Source organism: Psittacula echo, assembly GCF_963264785.1.
Source record: "Psittacula echo genome assembly, chromosome: 10".
In the NCBI taxonomy this organism is placed as follows: Eukaryota; Metazoa; Chordata; class Aves; order Psittaciformes; family Psittacidae; genus Psittacula; species Psittacula echo.
This window is the reverse complement of record NC_137741.1, coordinates 6,775,751-6,795,772: the sequence shown is the minus strand read 5'-3', so window position 1 is coordinate 6,795,772 and position 20,022 is coordinate 6,775,751. Positions and strand designations below refer to the sequence as shown.

Here is a 20,022-nt window from a genome sequence, read left to right as displayed (position 1 = left end):
ACATTCCTATTTTCTGAGGTATTAGGCTGTATGTATTTCTCAGTTCCTGCTGAGTCATCTTGATTTCCCCTAAATCAGTGGTGAGTGACCTTATTTGGGATAGCAAGCTTGGCACCAGCAATCAGCGGGGCTCCGGCACTAACACTGAAGACCTACTCTGTCCATAGCCCTTAATTACAAGCAGTGCCTGCCATTTCCAGAGACTTTGGAATTAAGTCCTTACAAGATTCCTGAGATTCAAAGGTTGCATGAAAAGTGGAGCGCTTTGTGAGCACGGTCTCAAAGCAACACCGCAGCAGGGACCTCGGCTGATGGTGGTGCAGACTAGCTCCTCTGCCTCAGTTGTTGTTACTTAGTAGGATCAGTACCTTGACATGTCTTCATCAAACTTTCAGTCTTGTGAGTGATGCAGTTCTTTACAGATGAGAAACTAATGTAAGCGGTTTGTGTCAAAGCCAACAACTTACCTCAGGCTGCTTTTGAGCTGTTTTCACTGTTCTTGATTGGTGTTTTGGCATGCGGAAAGAATGAAAATAACATGCCACTTGGTTGTCTGTTTAGCTAATGGATATTTGAAGTTTCCAAGTCTTGTGAATTTGAAATTAATGTATTAGTAAAAATCTAGGGGAGGTAATAGCAATAGCTGAGTAGAGGAGATAGTCTGAACAAGAAAATGGAGAAGAACAAGCAAAGAAAATGGAAAGACTGAGTTTCTGCAGAAAGGGAAAAGCCATTAAAAACAGCAGGCAGAGTCAGTCCATTGAGGAGTGGACACCCTGGTCAGTTTTAGGAAGAGATTATGTGAGTGGTTTTGGGGGGTTTGTCTTGGTGTTTTGTGAGGTAGTAAATCTTCTCACAGTTCTTAAAGGCATGTTATGTAGGTCACTTCCTTTCTCTTAGTCATTGGTTAGCTGTTTTTGTTATCTTATCCTACTCCAACTCTTGAGATCACAAGCTCTCTCAGATCCAGTGGAAGGAGTGCTTAGCTGGTTAAACTGTGTTTTATCAGGCTTTGCCGTACCCAGGACCAGTTGGTGTGTTTGCACCGTGCCCTGTGCAAAGTTAACAGTGAGGCACAAGAACTTGCAACCATTGAAATCTGGTACTTGGTTAGCCAAGTAGCTCAAAACTGTGCTGTGCGAAAGTGCCTTTGACTGCTGATGGAGTATTGTACCTGGGTGACATTGCCAGGACAAATGCAGTAAATGAGCTGGTTGGGTTAACTTGTTGATAATCTCAGATAAAAATGAGATGATGTATTTCAATAAAAATGTGAACTGCTATTTTTGCAGTCTTTTAGATTCATGTTGCTTTTTTTTGAATAGGAGCTACTTAGAGTTCTTTCTTTCAGAAGTTCACTTGCAGAGATAATTCTTCACTTGTTGACGAGACGTTCAGCCTGAGAATTTCTTGCCAAAAATAAGACAGAATGAGAGCATCAGAAGTGGGGAAGAAAATCAGTATTCATTAACTGTTTTTAGCAAGCTAAACATTCTGTTTTGTTTCAGAGGTGGCTCTGTGTAAATCGTTACTGTTTTAATATATATCTGGTCTACTTCTAAAAAGCTGGAGAGAAATAATCTAATTCTGGGGTAGAGTTGAACCAGTTTGTAATGCAAAGGAGTAACATTTGGTATTGAATGAAGGGGAATAAAAGCTGCTTGAATGAAGTATAACCCAGTTAAGTTGCATCAACATTTTCAGCAGAAGCGAATCCTGAAAAAGAAATTAGCAGTAATGTAGCACATTGGGGTCACAAGAAGAACTCACTATTTAAACCTGGTTGCAAATTCTGATGTTACAAAATTGGATCAAGATTTCGGAGCTATTGATAGTGAGAGTAGCACTGCAGCTGCTGCTCCCTGTTACGATACAGGACTGGATTAAAAGTTAGGAGTACTTTTTGTTGTAGTGGCTGAGTTACAGTAACTGAAACAAGGATAGATTTAAAAGAAACAAAACACTCTCGCATTGTTTCTGTTGAGTTTGAGATGTTTGTGTTCTGATTCTGTTCTTTCGTTAGTGGATTGCTTGCTTATAAAAGGGGAGAGTGTGGAGCAAAACACTGGGAATTTCCTCTGGAAAGGTAGAAAATGTACAGTACTAGAGTGGGAGACTTCATGCTGTTTGCTTTGTATTTTCTGCTGCCTTTCTGCCTGTTTTCAAGCCTTTGGCTCTGCTAGTTTTCCTTCCTCAAGCCATCTTGTCCTTTCCAATGTTTGCTTGTGGTGGCACATTAAGTAGTGCAAGTGTGTGCTCTTTGAAGCACAAATGTAGGTATGTAAATATTGTCATAATGTTACTGTTTAATTTAGTTCCCCAAAAGAGGACCATGTTTATTTCTGCAGTGCTACTGTACACCAAAGAAGTGAGCCTGTTCTAAACTGTGGAGTCTGTTAAATGTGACCTGTGTGCATAATACAGTAGCACAGGTACTGCAAACTATAGCTGGGCGTCCATGAATTAGTGGTATTCTTTGTACAGCTAGAACAAGCCAAAAGAATATGTTCACAAAAGTGTGAAGTATGTAAGTTAGAATATAAATACAACTGATCACAGTGGAAAACTGAAAGTGGGCTTTGGACCAACTTCATTTACTTAATTCACTTACTGAGCAAGCAAGAGAGCCTACATCGCATATTGTTCTTGTAGTCCTTCCCTTTAAACTCCTTTATAGCTTGAAGTTCTGAAATACATGTTTAGAAATCTATTTTGCTTATTATTACCCTTGCCCCACTTCCCTGGGAGCACGGGAAGTTCAGATGTGACATACAAAGACGGGAAATGTGTAACAAATGAGCTAGCCCTACTTCTCTGTAGCTATTCAACATGAATATTAATGTTACTTTTGAGTGTAAGTTTCTGTGGTGTTGTACAGTCTTCTAGTATAGCTGTTGACAGTAAGTCTAATGTCTGGGTTCTTTTTTCTCCTTAGAGCACAACAATGGAAGAAACAGCTATATGGGAACAACACACAGTGACTCTTCACAGGGTAAGTGCATACAATTGGTTGTGTCTGCCTAACGCAGGATACTGGTAGCTTTTGAAAACAATAGGAAAAAGCCAGGTGTCAGGAAGTAAAAGAAAAGGAAACTGTCATATTTCTTTGTTTAAATTTAGAAGTGTTGTAAAAGCTCCATGTGATAGTACTCTATTTCTTTGTTGGATTTCAGAGATAAGTCTGCCAGCAAATAACCATGCCAGAAACAAAGCTTTAGATTACTTATGTATGTAAGTGAAAGTAGTTAGAAATCTAAGTGTTCATTAATGATTGTGCTGTAATTTATACTTAAATGTTGTAAAACTTTATTTGCAGGGGCATAAAACAATGTAGCTAGTATAAATAAATGTGTTAAAAGTTGCTGTATTTTCTTGTCCCTTTCTTTAAGAAAATAGCGGGTTTGGGTGGCCAGAATGTGCACCTTTGACAAAGGAATGTGTTCGGGGAGTCAGTGAATAGGAAGACAGCCTTTACATTTAGGTTGACTCTTCTCTTACTTGAGTTACTCTTATCAACTTGATTTCTGATGTAGCTATTGTGAGGCTGTACAAGAGACACAGTAAGGAGTGAGTTGCTTAAGGAAAGTCTTTCTGTTGATTCTTTTGAGCTTAGTGTTGTTGATTCAAAATAATCATTGAGAGCCTGCCCTCTTAAGAAGAGAGTGGTTACGCTCTGCTTTACCAGAAGGCTTTCTGACAAAGTACCCTGTCTTTAACTTCAACCACACGTAGAAGGAAAAGTATGAGTAAAACCAAAAATGTGTAGTCATAGTTATCTAGGCTACTTTTCAAGCTTCCAATGATTTTTAGGTCAACAAGTTCTTGCTCAAGAAGTATTATTTCTATATGTAATTGCCTTTCATGTTTTCTTTTGAAGCTGTCCAGTCATCCCTGGAGCCTCTGTAAACTTAAAAATTTTTTGCTCATATTACTGATTAAGTCAGTACTGTCTTACACTCAAAAACAGGTACTTCAGTGAAACCTGAAAATGATGTGTTCAGTCAGTAAGCCAAAGGAATAATGAGATGCTGCGATATGGTGTTACCACAAGCAAATTGTGAAATAATAGATAGGAACTAGAATTACGTCTTTGCACGTAGTCAGATGTCCTTGTATAGTATGGAAGTGAAAAGTGTGGTTTGATTATGGTTTCAATTTTGATACTTCATGTGCCAAACTTCTGCCGACTGTACTGGTTTAACCGTTTTGTTACTTGAGTAGGTATCTTTAATTTGGATTTTGAAAGCTGATGGCATGTACTGTTAATAATTTGATAGTATTAATTTAGCCAATTAAAACCAAACAATGAATATTTTTCATCTGCCAGATAACAAAACCAAAACTCTTATACTAATGTGAAGCAAACTAGTGCTTAGAATTTATCCTTAGCACTGGGAAGAGGATTTAGGAGAGCAACTGCAGATTTGTTTGTGGGATTTTTGATTTTGCTTTTTATCTGTGACATTCTTGTAGTGTTAGGCTATTGAGTAAATGAGATGACTCCATTTTAGTTGGAAGGACCAAAATACATCCAGATCTCAGTTATCCTCAAAGATATCTAGAAGCTACAGAATTGGAATAGACTTGAAATGCAACTCTCAGTGATTGTGGAATATTTTTTGTGTGAGTTTATCTGCTCCGCTTGGCTGAACTACAGAACTACTATAGAACTTCTACTGTCAGCCACACAAAGAACATTCTGAAGAATGGAACTCACTTCCTAGTGAGTCACACTAAAATGTCCCTCTGATTTTGGCTTAGCTGAGGACAGTAAGAAGGCTGTGTATGATGGAATTAAGATACTTAACATGTGCTGAATTTCTGGGGGATAGATGCAAGTCAGGCTTCCCATTACAGGCTTCCTGTTGTATTGGTATGCCTGCAAAGCTCTTTTACCAAGCCTTTTTGTGCCTTTTTGTCAGTATTTGCGTTCAGAAATGAAGTTAGACAAGTAATTGGAAGATTGAGGTCCAGTATAAATTTGTCTAAACCCTTAGTAAGTCCTCCTGGGAAAGTCTGAGAAGTCTGGAGTTGGTGTCAGTCTAGATCAGTTTGTGTCTCTTCATAATAGCACGCAGATCCCTCTTTGTTGTCCCTCCAAGTGTCCCAAAGAAACTATGTAGGAACCAAGGTATTCTTCCGTGGTATTTGATCAAAACTACTTAATGAGTAAGGACCACTAACATCTATTGGAATGAACAGCCTTTAAAGTGAAGGGGCAATGCAAGTAGTGTGTTGGGTGCTGTGTATGTTAGCAAAGTTTTGTAGAATATTCTGAACTATATTTATTCCTGTTTTGAGACTTATCTCTACCCTGTGGGTAATTCCAGTACTGACATTTTTACTTTGTTTTAAGCCTGTGCTGTTCTCTACTATAACTCCATTGCTTCTGTCTATGGCAGAGTAGGATTCCTTTAACTCTTCATGGGCTCCATAAAGGTAGCCAAAACTGTAAAAACGAAAAGCAGTTTAGGTAGTACTCATCAGATTTTAGAAAACCAGTTATCATTTTTATGCGGTTTCTTCCTGAAATAAAAACAAAAAAGCCACAGTAGCAGACACTATAAGGTATTCTATCTGTATAATCAACTGATGAGCTTTTTTTTTTTTTTTTTTTTACATGTCAGTGTCTGAGGGATTAAATATCTTAAAAATGCTTCTGCATTGTTATGGGGATAGTTACTGATCTATAAATCAGTTAATGGCAGTTCAGAAGTTTTAAGTACATTGAAGATGCATGTGTTGGATTTTTCTGAACATGTTTGGATCCTGTAATGACCCTTTAAAAAGGGGTTAGTATGTTATATAAACTTTGGAAGATGAGCCTCGCAGAAGAGAAGGGAATGCTTTACATAGGGACTTCTTGAAAAATGCAGCTTTACTCACTTCTTCTGAAGGGTTTCTGTCTATGACCTTTACTTTCCAGAGATGTCATGCAGATTTGGGAAAGAGCATATTTAATCCCAGTAACTACAGTATATATACATGTTAGCCGAGGCACTTTGATAGTTCAAACATCAGGGGTTTTTTAATCTGTCTGTTTCGGATATCAGAGAGTCTGGAAAACAGAGCACAGAAGCAGTCTGTGTTGTGATTTAACGCAGTAGTTGGTGAGTTCCAGCATGATTGTGCAAAAGTCTTAATAGAAACTTTTTAGAGGAGAAGAGGCTTGAACTTCTAACCAAGGGGTTTGTTCCCTTTCTTTATACTATCTTTCCAACTTAGACTGCTGCTTAGCTTGCAAGAGATTGAGCCAGTGTCAAGTTCAGCTAAAGCTTATTCAGGTAGCTACAGTTCATGTTTTATTGAGAGATCTTCTGCTTTTGTATACTTAACTGTAAAAGATTTAAGGAGGATCCGTGCACTTCATGGATTATGTGGAATTCTTCATACTTGGAACTAAAGCTCTGTGTGTCTGTGTTAGATGTGTCTCTTTCTCCTGAAGAAACTTTCTGCTCCTCCCATGCTGTCATACTGTGAGAGAGCAGAATAGTACATTTTGGGTTGTTTTCTCGTGTGGTGAATGGTGGTTTTTGTTGTTGTTGTTTTTTTTTTGTTTGTTTGGTTTTTTTTGTTTGTTTTGGTTTTGGGGGTTTTTTTGGGTTTTTTTTGGTTTTTTTTTTTGGGGTGTGGTGGTGTTTTGCTTTGTGTTGTCACTACAGTTATCTAACAGGTGATTTTCTGATGTGGCAGATTTAAACAAAAAAATAAATATGTAATTTTAGTCAAGATACACGTTTATATCTTGTATAACCTGTGGTGATCATCTTGTTATTTCCAGACATGGCTAGGAGCTAAGTTCAATTTTGAGAGTAGTTCATTTTATTGTTTATCTCTTAAGCTAAAGGTAGACAGCATGATAAAATGAAAAGTAGTAGGCTGAGGTTCACTGGGAGATTATTTAAAGTCTTAATTTCTTAAAAAGAGTCAGGGTTTCATTTATACTTTATAATGTAGAGTATTTCTTCAGACTTTGATTTATATTATTAGAAAGCATTTGACTAATCATGGGACTGATATATGCATATGAGATTACAGTGTTTCAGGCCTTCTTGAAAAGGAATAGTGTGGAAAATGTGCAACTAGTTGTCGTAATAGTGGTGTTCTGGTTTGCAAATCTCAAAAAATGAATGGCAAGCACCAAGGTAAGATTCATAGTGAGTTTTTGCATCTCTGCTGGCCTAATGATTTTATTTCTTGTCATGAGTGAAGAGCTATGAGAACTTTTTTGTTTATGGTATAAGGAAAGGTAGAGAACATTTAATGAAGTTTGACATAGATGTCTTTGTCTTCTCATTTTCTTTCCCCACCCAAGTATATGGGTGTAATGGAATATTCAAAGACGCAGCAGTGATATGGAAAAGGGGAAATATTACTGTTTTGAAAGAGGTTTTTGTTACATATTTTCATAGCCTATTATATATTCTCTTGGTCTGCTATTTAGAAAATAAAACTGAACAAACCCCTCAGCTCTGGTCTTAAGTAGGCAATTGTGATCCTTTAGACTGTCCTCCTGCATGGCACAGGGTTTCATTTAGTAATTCTTGAATCCCAGCTGTGATTTCTGGTTGATCTGGATGGGCTGCATCTTGAAAAGATGTCCAGTTTTCCTTTAATGAATTAAAATACGTGTAGAAGCAGTAAGGTGTACTCCACCCCACTCCTCCTCTACTTGTTAGGCCAACTTAATGTTCTTCATACCTGGCAACAGTATTTGCTAGCTGTTGGAGTTGATTTCTGAACAGTGAATCTCCAGACTTTTGTTCTAATATTGTACGGTCCTATTTATTCACTGCTTACTGGCTATATCTTGACCAACTTTTTATGACCTTTATTTTGGGGGAAATGGGAATGAATATCGTGTCTTGCAGCCAGGTGCAGACTGCCATGTAGCTTCTGCCGTCTCTTTATGAAACTCCTTCCTAAAGCTGGGTCATGTTTGTCAAAGTCTGAAGAAGAAAGGAATAAGTCTACCAGCATGGAGTGTATGCTGTGTGAAATAGGAGATATTGACTGAAACCTCATCTTTCCCGTCCACTGACTGTCATGTATAGTCGAAAACTTCAAAGTAAATTCTTGAGCAAAATACAGCACTTAAGTGGTAATATCCTTCTGACTGTTTGCTGGGCAATGATGGGAGAAACTAGATAGTTTGTAAATCAGTTAACATTTATAAAGTTTATTTCCCACCCCCACTGCTTCCAGGCAGAAATGTAAGCATCATTCTTGATCCTGAAATAACTAACAAGAACAACTTTTCAGAGACATTGACCTTGCTGTAGTGGCAGGTCACCCTAGAGGGAAAAGATTGAAGCAAATTACTTTTGTTAAGGTGCAGATGATTTGCAAGTGCTGACAAGGTTTTGATGTATTTAATGGTACAAGTGATCTTGGTATTCCTAAGAGCTGAGCCTGCAGTCGTACTACTGTAGTGTGCTGTGATCCTGTTGGTTCCTGAGCTAAGTGAGGTCAAGCTGGGTAAATGCCATACTGTGAAACCTCAAAGAAAGTGTTGCAGGATGTGATACAGGTTTGAATCAATACCTTGATACTGTGGTATGGTGTGTTGTGCTTACTGAAGATTGAGGTCTCACTAATGACCACCCGAGGCCCAGGCCATAAAAAAGTAACTCTAATCTCTTGCTCTTGGAAGAAATTGGATAGTTAGGCTAAGACTCTATGCCTTCTAAAAGTGTTTATTTTTAATCTCTCTCCTGTTCTTGAATCGCATGACATGGTTCATTGATCCTTCTTTCTTACAAAAAGTTTTGTTCATCCCATAGGACCTTTCTGTTTTTGATAGAGAAATGTGAATTTTGACCATGTAAATATTAGGAAGTAAAAATATTCCTTATGTTATAGGCCCCTGGATTTGGTTTTGGTATTGCAATATCTGGAGGAAGAGATAATCCTCACTTTCAGAGTGGTGAGACATCAATAGTAATTTCTGATGTGCTGAAAGGAGGCCCAGCAGAAGGGCTGCTGCAGTAAGTGCCAAACTATACCTATATTCTGATTTGGGGGAGGGCATTCATCTTTGTCACTGGTAGGTAAGCCTCCCAGTTGTTTTGCTGTCAAGATACTTATCTGTAATTGTTTGTATAGTAGGTTTATAATACAGTTAGTCTGGTCAATAACACTCATTCCCCCTTATTTTCCCCTTAGTGTAAAGTATTTATGTTGTGCATTGTGATGTTTTCGATTTAGAGAAAATGACCGTGTTGCAATGGTTAATGGAGTTTCTATGGATAATGTCGAGCATGCATTTGCTGTTCAGCAGCTGAGGAAAAGTGGGAAGAATGCCAAAATTGTAAGTGAATGTGTTAAAGATTTAAGCTTACTTAAATTTTGTAGTTATAGAGCAAAAGTGAAATGGTGTACTGTCTGCTGTGAAACACATGCATGATGCAAGGTACTAGAATAATACCTGTGTGGTGCTGAATGTTATAAGTGATGATCAATATGTGTATATCATGTGGGTCACTCAAATTTATTTATTATTTTTAATGTAAATTATTATATTTAGGTAGTGTAGCACTGGATATTTTGGACTCCTTTTCTTCATGGTAGAGTTCTCAGTTTGTCAAAAGCACTCTTACCAAGATTTTCAAAGGCTTGTGTATGCTGAAGGACTTTACCCACAGTTCAGGCACTAGCACCATTCTTTTTATGTTCAGTAAACAGTTTGCCAACATAAAGTATAATTACTTTAATTCCTATAATTCTGTAGGCTTATTCAAAGTGGTTTGCTTTTGAACTTTGCAAAACATACAGGTCATCACTTAAGGGTAGTAATCTGGTGTTCTGTAGAAGTTTGAGATTTTTACAAAAAATTAAACAGAAATGCACAATGTCTAACAATTAGCTCAAGAAAACAGCCTCTAGGGCTTGTAGAAAAGCTTTCATGCTGACAAGTTTCTAGTGCTCTTCTGCTTTTAATATACTTGTAAAAAGTGTGTCATATTTTGTATTTGTAGATTTAGCAATTAAAGCTTGCACAAACCAGAACGTGAGCTGTGCAGGGCTTTCAGCATCTTACGTATTTGGTGTACAGATTAATGTAATGAAAAGCAGTTAACGAAAACTTGATGCTATAACTTGGTTCAGTTCTGTAATATGTAGCAAATAAGCCTCTAAACAGGCTTGAGGTTTTTTCTGGAAACAGCTGACTACTCTAGTGTAAACTTTGAACTTTCAGTGAAAATGTTCCTCTTCTTCTGTGGCTTCCCTGAATATTGCTTTGAGAGGCTTCAGAGTTGAAGAGAATTTCTGTCAGTAACACTGAGTGTATAGTAGGTTATATGTTAGGAAAAGGAAGTTTTTTAGCAGTGCCAGTAGCTGATCTGTGGGTTTGAGCAAAGGGAGAGAACATTCAAATGTGCAGCTCCGAAGACAGAGTATTGTGTTATGTATTATTGTAATATGTTATCATTTTGCCACTTTTTGGGAAGCAGGAAAGGATTAAAACAACTGTAAAAACAAACATACCACTCAAAAAATGTTTCTAGTAATCTGTATTGATTGCGTAGAATTCTTAAAGTGAGGATTGAAGAAGTCAGGGCATTCATAAATACATACGTGTTTTCTTTTGAGTTTTGAGATTGGCTTGTCTTCTGACCTTCAGTAACAGCATTAGCATTACCCAGTCAGAGGCTGATGTCTAGTATTTGGTTGTAGACTATCCGAAGGATGAAGAAAATTCAGATTCCGGTGGCTCGACCAGAACCTGAACCAGTGTCTGAAAATGAGGATGATAGCTATGATGAAGAGATACGTGATCCAAGAAGCAGCCGTAGTGGTTTAAGTGCTAACAGAAGGCATGAAAAGAGCTGGGTAAGAGATCGGAGTGCTAGCAGAGAAAGAAGCTTATCGCCAAGATCAGACAGAAGGTCAGTTACATCAAGTCAGCCTGCAAAACCCACCAAAGTAACACTGGTGAAATCAAGGAAGAATGAAGGTAACTTCTATGTAATTCTCTTGCTAAGACTTCTGCTGTTTTTTAAAGGCCGGCTGCTTCATTCAGTGTTATGTTAAGTGCTTCACTGTATGAACAGTGCTGTTAACAGTTTGTTGGCCCATTTTACCAGTAGCTAGCTGAAAATTTAAAAACTGCTACTGTGTTTCTGGTGATATTTTTCATACTCCAAAATACATGGGCTTAATGTATCATATAATGTAAACAAACCCCAACTGTGCACCTGACATTTGGTATTCAGTGGCTGCATACTTTCCATATGCTTTAGTTGAGTCTTCAGTGCCTGTCTTGTTTGAAAAAGGACAAATTGTATGTAGTGTCTAAATTAAACTATTGAATAACAGCTATGATAACAGGCAGAATTAGAAAAGAGATTGATATAATGTAAACCCATAGTGTAATTCCACTACAGCCCTTCATGTGCCAAGTTCACTGTCCTCTTTCTGTTTCCAGTGTAAATGTAAGTCTTCACATACCTCCCTACTTTTTTTACTGCTGTTTCATCAGTTCTCTTTTTTTATTGTATTGCTGATGTATAAAGAGTATGGTCTACGGTTGGCGAGTCACATATTTGTGAAGGAAATATCACAGGATAGCCTGGCAGCACGAGATGGCAATATTCAGGAAGGAGATGTTGTACTAAAGGTACAGTAAACGGTGGTGATGTTGGCTCAAAGGGAAGAGTGTTGTGCAAATGTTCTTAGAATTAGCTGTCTCTTGATAGCATAATTATTGTTGGTAGAAGATGCAGAATTTACTAAATTATATCAGAGATCAATAAATTGAAGTATAAATCAGTATTTCTCAGATATTGCGCCATTGAGCAGTACTGGAACTTGCCTTCAGTTTAAATGTTGATTTTTTTTTTATTAATTTTTTTTCCCCCTTTTTTTTTTAATTATTTTTGTAGAAATCAATATATCCAGGGATTTTTAATTCATGCTAACAGTTTTTATTTGAAGATACTGATGTAAATGTGTTGGTGCAGAAAAACATGCCATTCCTTACTCTGCTGAATATAGCAGTGGTGGTTCAAAAACCATAACTAATACTTTAAAAGTTTTGTATTGATGGTAGAGGCTTTGTCTTTGAAAGGTGAAAATAATTTTCCATATTATGTTACATAGTTTGGATTAGCCTAGTAGTCTTCCATTGTATGTTGGTAATAGGGTAAATAGCTTGGATATTTCTAAATATAATCTGTGGATATATGTATCTGGAGATTCACTGTTTTTTTTTCAGTCAGTTTATATGTGCTTTTTTTTCTCTTCTAGATAAATGGCACAGTGACGGAAAATATGTCCTTAGCAGATGCAAAAACACTAATAGAAAGGTCAAAAGGCAAGTTGAAGATGGTTGTTCAGCGAGATGAAAGAGCTACACTGTTGAATGTCCCTGATCTTTCTGACAGTATTCATTCTGCTAATGCGTCAGAAAGAGATGGTGAGTATGAATAAACTTGATTTCCAAACGGAGAGAGGAATTCCCTGTGTTGTAAAGATGTGAAATAAATAAGTGGGATGGGAGGAGGGGAGAAGAGTTACGAGTGAAATTGTCATGTGGGTAAATTCTTGTTTGAATGTGATTGAAATCTAGACCTTCAAAAACTATAGAGAAAACTATAGAGTTCTGATTCTCGTAATTGTTCTGTCAAGAATATTAGTTTTCAAAGTAATAAATAGAGATTCAACATCTTCATAAAAATTCTCTGCAAAAGCTTATTTCCATTTGAGCAGGTCATGCCACCATTTTAATTACAATCATTTCATGAAAGAAACAACTTTTATTTAACAGACATTTCAGAAATTCAGTCGCTGGCATCAGATCATTCCAACCGATCCCATGACAGGCCCCGCCGCAGTCGTTCACGATCTCCTGACCAGAGGTCAGAGCCTTCAGACCATTCCAGGCATTCTCCACAACAGCCCAGCAACGGCAGGTGATGGCAGCATTATATTACTTTTTTTTTTTAAATCAACTATTTAATGTGACATACAAGTTGTAAAAGTACTTGGATTTAAAAATGTGAGTAACATGGTGCAGAACTATGATAGCAGTAATACGGCATTCTTTGTCTTGAGAGATGCAGCTGGTAATGATACAAATTTTCTTAGACTTCAGGAGAAATCGAATGTTTAACTTCAATGTTATCTCTTTTTTAAACATAACCTTAGAGCATGGTTGTTTAATGCAATGTACGTTTGATAGCGATATATTATTGAAGCATATGTAGTTACATTTTACTTTTAGAAAGCAATTAACTGCAAGGATATTTGAGAAGATTAGCAGCACAGTTCCTGTTGAATGCCCAACCTGGGTAAACATATTGAAATCTTGCTTTATTTAGGCACAGGCTTTTTATTTTTCTCACTAGCCGCTTTAAAAGTTACCTTCTGTTTCTGCACATTTTGTTTCTGAATACGTTTTGTTTCTGAATACATTTAAACTCTATCAAATAAAGTGTATTGCACAGCAGATTTAGCTTTTGGAATGTAGTTTTTAATATTTGAACTTGGTAGTAGGACTTTCATGATAATTCTGAAATAGACAAGTCTTGCTTTTATATGAATTTAGAGAGAAAGTAATCTTTTGTATGGTTTGGTACGTCTTCTTCTGTCATGTAAAACTTTAGTCTTGAATAATATAAATATGTCCTGTTTTGTATTTCCAGTCTGTTAAAAATTGACATTTTCATTTATTGACATAGAATGTCAGTATTGGATTTTAGGTTCTATTAAATATTTGTAAGAGAAAAGTTTACCTTCTGAATGCTCACAGATGATGGAGTAGAAGTTAAATTGATCTGTTGCAAATTCCAAATTCAGAGCCTGTATTTGATATTTTACAGATACTGTCAAAAATGCAGATACTGTCAAACCCCAGTTGCAGCTAGCTGTTCCATAAAACAAAGATAAGCCTGACTAGTTACTAGCAACATTTTGTTTGCATAAGGGGAAAATAACATTTGCACCTTTTAAGGTTTGTAGTGTCTTCTAATGGCTTATAAAACTGCAAGGCAGATCTTATGTGCACACACACCTGGTTGGGTCATGGTTTACAAACATCCCTATTTCTCTTCCATATGTGTTGTTTGGAGGGACCACAAATTTGGCATGAAAGTTTGTTTTCAGATAGGAACCCTGTATTAATGGAAAATCTTAAAAGCAGCATCCAAGATGCTGGGATTTGATTCTGAAGGTTGAGATACCTCTGTTGCTTTTTAAAGCCTTTTTTTCTGGACGTGCATTTCTAATGTAGTGTGAAAAGGGCTTGTGGAGGGAGAAACAACAAAAAAAAAATCCATCAAAACTGAAACTGTGACTGACTTACCCTAGTGTTAGTGCTTTCCTGTTCTATTACAGTGGTTTAAGTACATGGTCACTTCCTCCCTATGGACTACACTGTCAGAAGAATTAAATCCTTCCTGAGAAGGAACTTTGAAGTTATCTCAACTCTGAATGCATCCGTTCTATCTACTTTATGAACAAGAACTACCTTGGCATGGATTGACTTCCTGTTGGACATGTTCTTTTCAAGATCAGAAAATCTGGGCCCTGAGCCATGTAAAGAAAAACATGTTAAAGGCAACTTCTCTTCGTAGTGGTTATTTGTGCAAGTTCGGATCTGTTGTAAGATAAAATTAGCTGCAGCTGCTTTATAATTTAAAATTTGGTAGACAATCTAGAAGAAAAAAAGGCTTGAGAACCACATCTGAGCTTAAAGATATATTACAAACATACTGAAGATAATGAGACTTTATGCTCTGTTAAGTGTTTGTATGTTAATGAGGAGAGAAACTGGCTTAACTACAGACTCATACTTTCAGGTGTCCATTAATGTGCAGAAATCTGCCAGCAGACTTGCTTCAGTATTGCTTTGGGGCCTGGTAGGGTCTTCAAGACTTCAGTATTCCATACAGGTATATACACCAGTGTGACTGCAGTTTTCCTGGATATAGAATTTCCGTAACAATTTCTGGCAGTGACAGGTTGCTGAGCTGAACCCATCCTGAAAAGTGGCACTTACAGCCAGGTCTTGGCAAGCCTCAGTTTTCATCTCTGGGTTGCTGTTTACCTGTTGAAAGAACTCCCACTTGGGAACTCTTGTATGCTGCCTTCCTCACCCGGATAGTAGAATAGCAAAAACATTTTCTGGTATGTTTAACAGTTTCTCAAGAAGAAAGATGTGGCAGTTTGGAGAAATCTCTAGAAGTCATCGTTACTTCTGGAAGGATGACGTTGACTTCTCTAATACAGTTGTCAGTTTATATGCGGCATGAGATATCTGTCTACTTTCAAAACAAGTTGAGAAACTGGAACGCAGGACAAGCATCAACCCTGTTTTGAATGTACTTAGGAAGATGCTTCTTGGCTGTCTTTACATGCTAAACTTTTTGATATGTGCTAAAAACACTTTTGGAAGGAGCTTGCATGTTCAAAACTTGCTGTGCAAACAAACATTCCAACTGTGTATTGCAGTCTCTTTCAGTTCTGAAGTAATAGTCACAGCTGATGGCAGTAGTGTATAGGTGATGGCATTTTATGACTGAAAGTCATGTGCTTGTTAGATATACTTTAAAAAGAAAGGGGTGGAAAGTGAGGTAAAGGGGGCCCTGACGCAGCAGAGATGTTAAACAATAGTGTCACATTGCACACAGTGAACAATACATGGTGTCTTGGGAAGCGCAGCTGTCAGGGTTTAAAGAAGTTTCTGTCACCCAGAACCCAGTGACAGCATCAGTCAAGAGTTTCCTGTATCATCTTGTAATGTGAAATACCTGGTGTTTGCCAGACAATTTGAGTGAATCAAGAAAAATACTACTCTCCTGCTGTTCTGATTTTCTTCCTTTTCGTTCTATCACTATTTGTACTTCTGTCAGCTTTTTTGCATTCCAACTTTGTTGTCTTAGGTGGAGTAAAACTGACCTTTTGCAGGCATTGAAGTTGTCGAGGTTTATTTGTCTACATGCATAGCAGTAACCCAAGTCTAGAAGGTTATTGCTTCAGATATTTACCCACCACGGTTTTGTGCTGTGCTCTCAATGTCTCTGTTTTAGTTATTGTTCTTGGGAGCTGTTTTTTTCCATAATTATGCTCCTTTTTCTATATGTGGGTATAAAATCAGCATAAAATTGCCCTAGTTCTGGACTTTGTGGAGAAGAAATATAAAATCAACTTTGTTCTCATTTAGTAACTGGGGTATTTTTAAAGCAAAACAGAGATACTACTACTTTGGAATAATGCTTCTGTGGAGTGTTAAAAGATGTGTGGAAACAGCTAGGGAGGGCTCATGGGGAAATCTACGGTAATATCTTGTTAACTGGTGCTCATTACCCAAAAATCTGTGGACAAGGAGGGGAATTAGTTACAGCTTACACTGCTACAGGACTTTTTTTTAAGACACTTAATCTGCATTTAAACTGCTAAATGCATGTGTGTCTGTTTTAATGAGCCAGGAAGTATTTTCAGGGGAATGAGGAGTTCCAGTCATGCTTTAGTCTGGTGTTGGAGGTGAAAAATACAAGCTTTTAGCTTATATACTTAATTTTGTGTGCAAATTAAAATATGCTGGAAATCAGAAAGAGAAGTAGTAAGATTTTCACAAGTGAACTTGGGGAGCAAAGTAGAAAGATCAAGGCTAACTTCTAATTATTTTGGATGTAGTGGTTTTAGCATAATTTTAATCAACTCTGGAAGCTCCCGCAAAGGGGTTTATCTGAATAAACGAGGCACAAATAAGTATTTTAAAAATTAGGCTGCTGTACTTGTTTTTACCAGTGACTTGCAACAAGATGGTTGTTATAATGTAAGGGTGCCAGTGTCTTCCCAGATTGTTGTGACAGCAGTATTTCCAGTGTTTTCCTGTATTCTTTGTGTGTGTCTGTGTGTTTCTGTTTGGTGGTGGCTTTTTTTTTTTTTTCTTTTTAGTTGCCTTCAGGCACACAGTATTAGAACTGGCAGAAGAAAGTGCTGAAAAGTCTTTGGTGTGTCTTGGCTGAATAGTCAAGCTTTGTTTCTGGTGTTTAAGACTTCACATTGCTTCAGGAAAGCACATTCTTCTTGTATTTAGATGTTTACTATTTATTCTTTTTTGCACGTCTTGGATGAATAGATTTGCCAGGATTTTGTTTCCTGAGTCATACTTCCAACTCTTGAAGTATCAGTTTTGATTAAAAATATTTACTCTGTAAAATGATTTTTTTTATTATTATTTTTGATATATTTGAACTTTAAGGGAATTGATACTCATTATTGCATAGTAGCACCATCTAGCTGTTGGTAGTGGAAGACTTGACAGGTATCTTCTTTATGAGAGGAGATGTGCTTGCACCTACTGACCAGCCCATTGTTCTCTTTAAGGAAGTACTTTTTCCCTCCTGGGCAACTGAGTCTCTTACTACATAAAAAACTGTGATTTGTGTCTCTTGTCTCTGATACTTTTTATAACCTTGTTTATTTGACAGCTTTCAGCAATTGAATAGATACTTCAAGCATCTCTTCACATTTTTCTTTCCTTTTTTCTTTTTTTTTCTTTTTTTTTAATGTACATCGTCTTGAATTAAGACTGGCTCTTTGGTATATTGATCTACTTTTGTTTTTCCAGGTGATTATTAATGCTCTGAGCCTATTAAATGATTTAAGTTTCAAAAGATAGCAGTGTAACAGCGTTTTGACATACAACATATGTACTGTTCATTTCTACTATGTTATAGCTGGTAGCTATACCTTTATTATAACAATATAAGAATGCCTGATCTTTTGAGCTAAAGGAATAGAAATTATGTTCTATGAGCTTTAGTCTCATCATGTAGAGAACAAGAGTTTTATTCTTTCTTTTTGAAAGTTTTCCTATATGTCTTTGTTTTACACTGGAAACATTTGTAAGAAATGCATAAGAAGCAGCGAGTTGTTGTATTACTAAAATGCATGGATGACTGAGAGTATGAGAAGCACTCCTGTCCTATAATAGCTTGGATTGAAGGCTTTACAGTCTTCTGAAGACTAAGATATCAGGGGCATGTTTGTGTTCTACCTTTTATCCCTGCAAATCCCTACCCAAGAGCTGCACTGACAACACTTTTGTTCCAGAGCACATGGCATACAAAGGATCAGATACATTAGCTTGATCACAGCAAAGCTGAAGAATTAAGTCTAAAAATCCATGATTTCTGTAGGGAGGTGTATGAAGACAGCCATCATAATTGCTCTTCTCCCTTTCTTCCCTTCTCAATTTCTTTGAAAGCTTTCAATATAAAGAGCATGTGTATGACTTATGTGCTTGAAGTGGAGAGCAATATGTTTCAAAATGTCCTTCCTCTTTCTAAATAGCTGTATCTAGAGAAGTCCTTTATTAACATGAAGTTAGGGAAAAAATACCTGGATTAAGAAATGGTAAAAATTATTAATAATGTGATAGTATAAGAACAAAACCTTGTTAAATAGTAATCGGTAGTTCGTTACTCACTAGATGTGAACTTCAAGAATGAAAGGATTTATTCTTTAGTCTTAGTAGATCAAAGTCATAGAAACAATTCTATATGTAGAATGGAATCTTTTTTCTGATATAGTCTTCGAAGCAAAGAAGATGAGAGAATAACTAAACCAGGAGCGGTCTCTACACCTGTAAAGAATGCAGATGACGTTTCTAAAACTGTGGAAGAGGTAGCAGTCGAAAGAGCTGAAAAACAAACTCCACCACTTCCAGGTAAAAACATTAAAATATAGTAACTGTACGTGTTGCTGAGAATGGATGACCAGTGAAGACTTCATGCCATTGCATATTTGTGGAATGATTACTAAGGTCTTAAAACACACCCAAGTCCCAAGTATTTTTATTTCTGAATATTAACAGTCTTTGTAATCATACCCCCATTTGTATCTTAAGAGTTTTGGTCCTGGAAACCTAATCTGTGGGGTCTGCCCATTATATAGGGGTCAGACTTCAGTGTTTAGAGGTGTATGTGTAGGTGATGGTCATAAAGAGTTTGTCCTGATTTCTCAAGCAAGGTTAAGGTCTGCTGTTTCTCTTCTGAGAGGCAATTAGTAGACTGGTTTTTAAGGGTTACTGTAGCAGACTATATTTAAGCAAGGTTAAGGTCTGCTGTTTCTCTTCTGAGAGGCAATTAGTAGACTGGTTTTTAGGGGTTACTGTAGCAGACTATATTTAAGCAAGGATATAGGCAAGCATGTTTAGAACTACTGCTCCTGAGACAATTCAGAACACTCTGAAATGTTCTGTTAGCGTAGCACTTGCTAATTACAGTCATGGACCAAGAAGGCATTTTAACAAGTGCAGTACATCTGGCAAAACCTCCTTCATATTTTTCCAAAAGGGAAGGATAAGCTAAATGGCAGCAGATAAATGCCAGTTGGTGTAAAAGAGACAAAAAACGTAACAGTGGCAAGACATTGTTCTGGGCAGGCTGATTTGTAGTATTTTTGTTTACAGAATGAGACACTTGCAGTGAAATTTTAAGTGGAGGAAGAGGAACTATGCAGGTGGCTTAGAGGTGGCTCTTGAAAAGCTGGGCCAAATGAGGAAAAAGCACATTCAAACTTGAAAATACGTGCAGTCATAGGGAATGAGCGGTTACACTCCTGTGTATAGTATTTAGTAGCTCAGTGAAGAATTGGAGGAGTTATGGTGTTGATAGACTCTGAAATTTCTTGAAAATGAGAACAGTAGAATTCCTAATGCAGGAGATACTATTTTAAAAAAACTCATGGAGGGTGACCTAAAGGAACAAAATGCACATGAAGTAAGTTTATATTTGCTAAGATAGAAAAAGGATGTGGTAGTGAGATTGCATGAATTCTGTCTTTTTATAAAATATTAAAGATTAATAACTGGCATAATTCAAAGCCAGCCAGGATAGGAGACATTTGAGATGGTTCTTAATCCAAAATAATGTACTAATGATTAGTTTGAGGGACTGCCAAGCAAGTAATAAGTACTGTGAGGATTTTGACAGTTAGTGAGGAAGAAGGAATTATTTGTTACTGTGTGAATGAGAAGATGCATATGGAAATACTTAGTTTGGATGGGAG

At 37.0% G+C, this 20,022-nt stretch overlaps 1 protein-coding gene across 1 annotated transcript in view; it reads left to right on the top strand.

Annotated features, from left to right (window-relative positions):
* The window catches only part of TJP1 (tight junction protein 1), a gene marked incomplete at its 5' end in the record, with an annotated part of 158,640 nt that overhangs the window by 113,389 nt on the left and 25,229 nt on the right, over nucleotides 1–20,022 (top strand). The window contains 8 exon segments of the mRNA XM_080626152.1: nucleotides 2,936–2,992; nucleotides 8,863–8,987; nucleotides 9,208–9,310; nucleotides 10,678–10,957; nucleotides 11,517–11,620; nucleotides 12,250–12,418; nucleotides 12,770–12,914; nucleotides 18,543–18,679. Coding sequence (XP_080482278.1) covers nucleotides 2,936–2,992; nucleotides 8,863–8,987; nucleotides 9,208–9,310; nucleotides 10,678–10,957; nucleotides 11,517–11,620; nucleotides 12,250–12,418; nucleotides 12,770–12,914; nucleotides 18,543–18,679 — 1,120 coding nt within the window.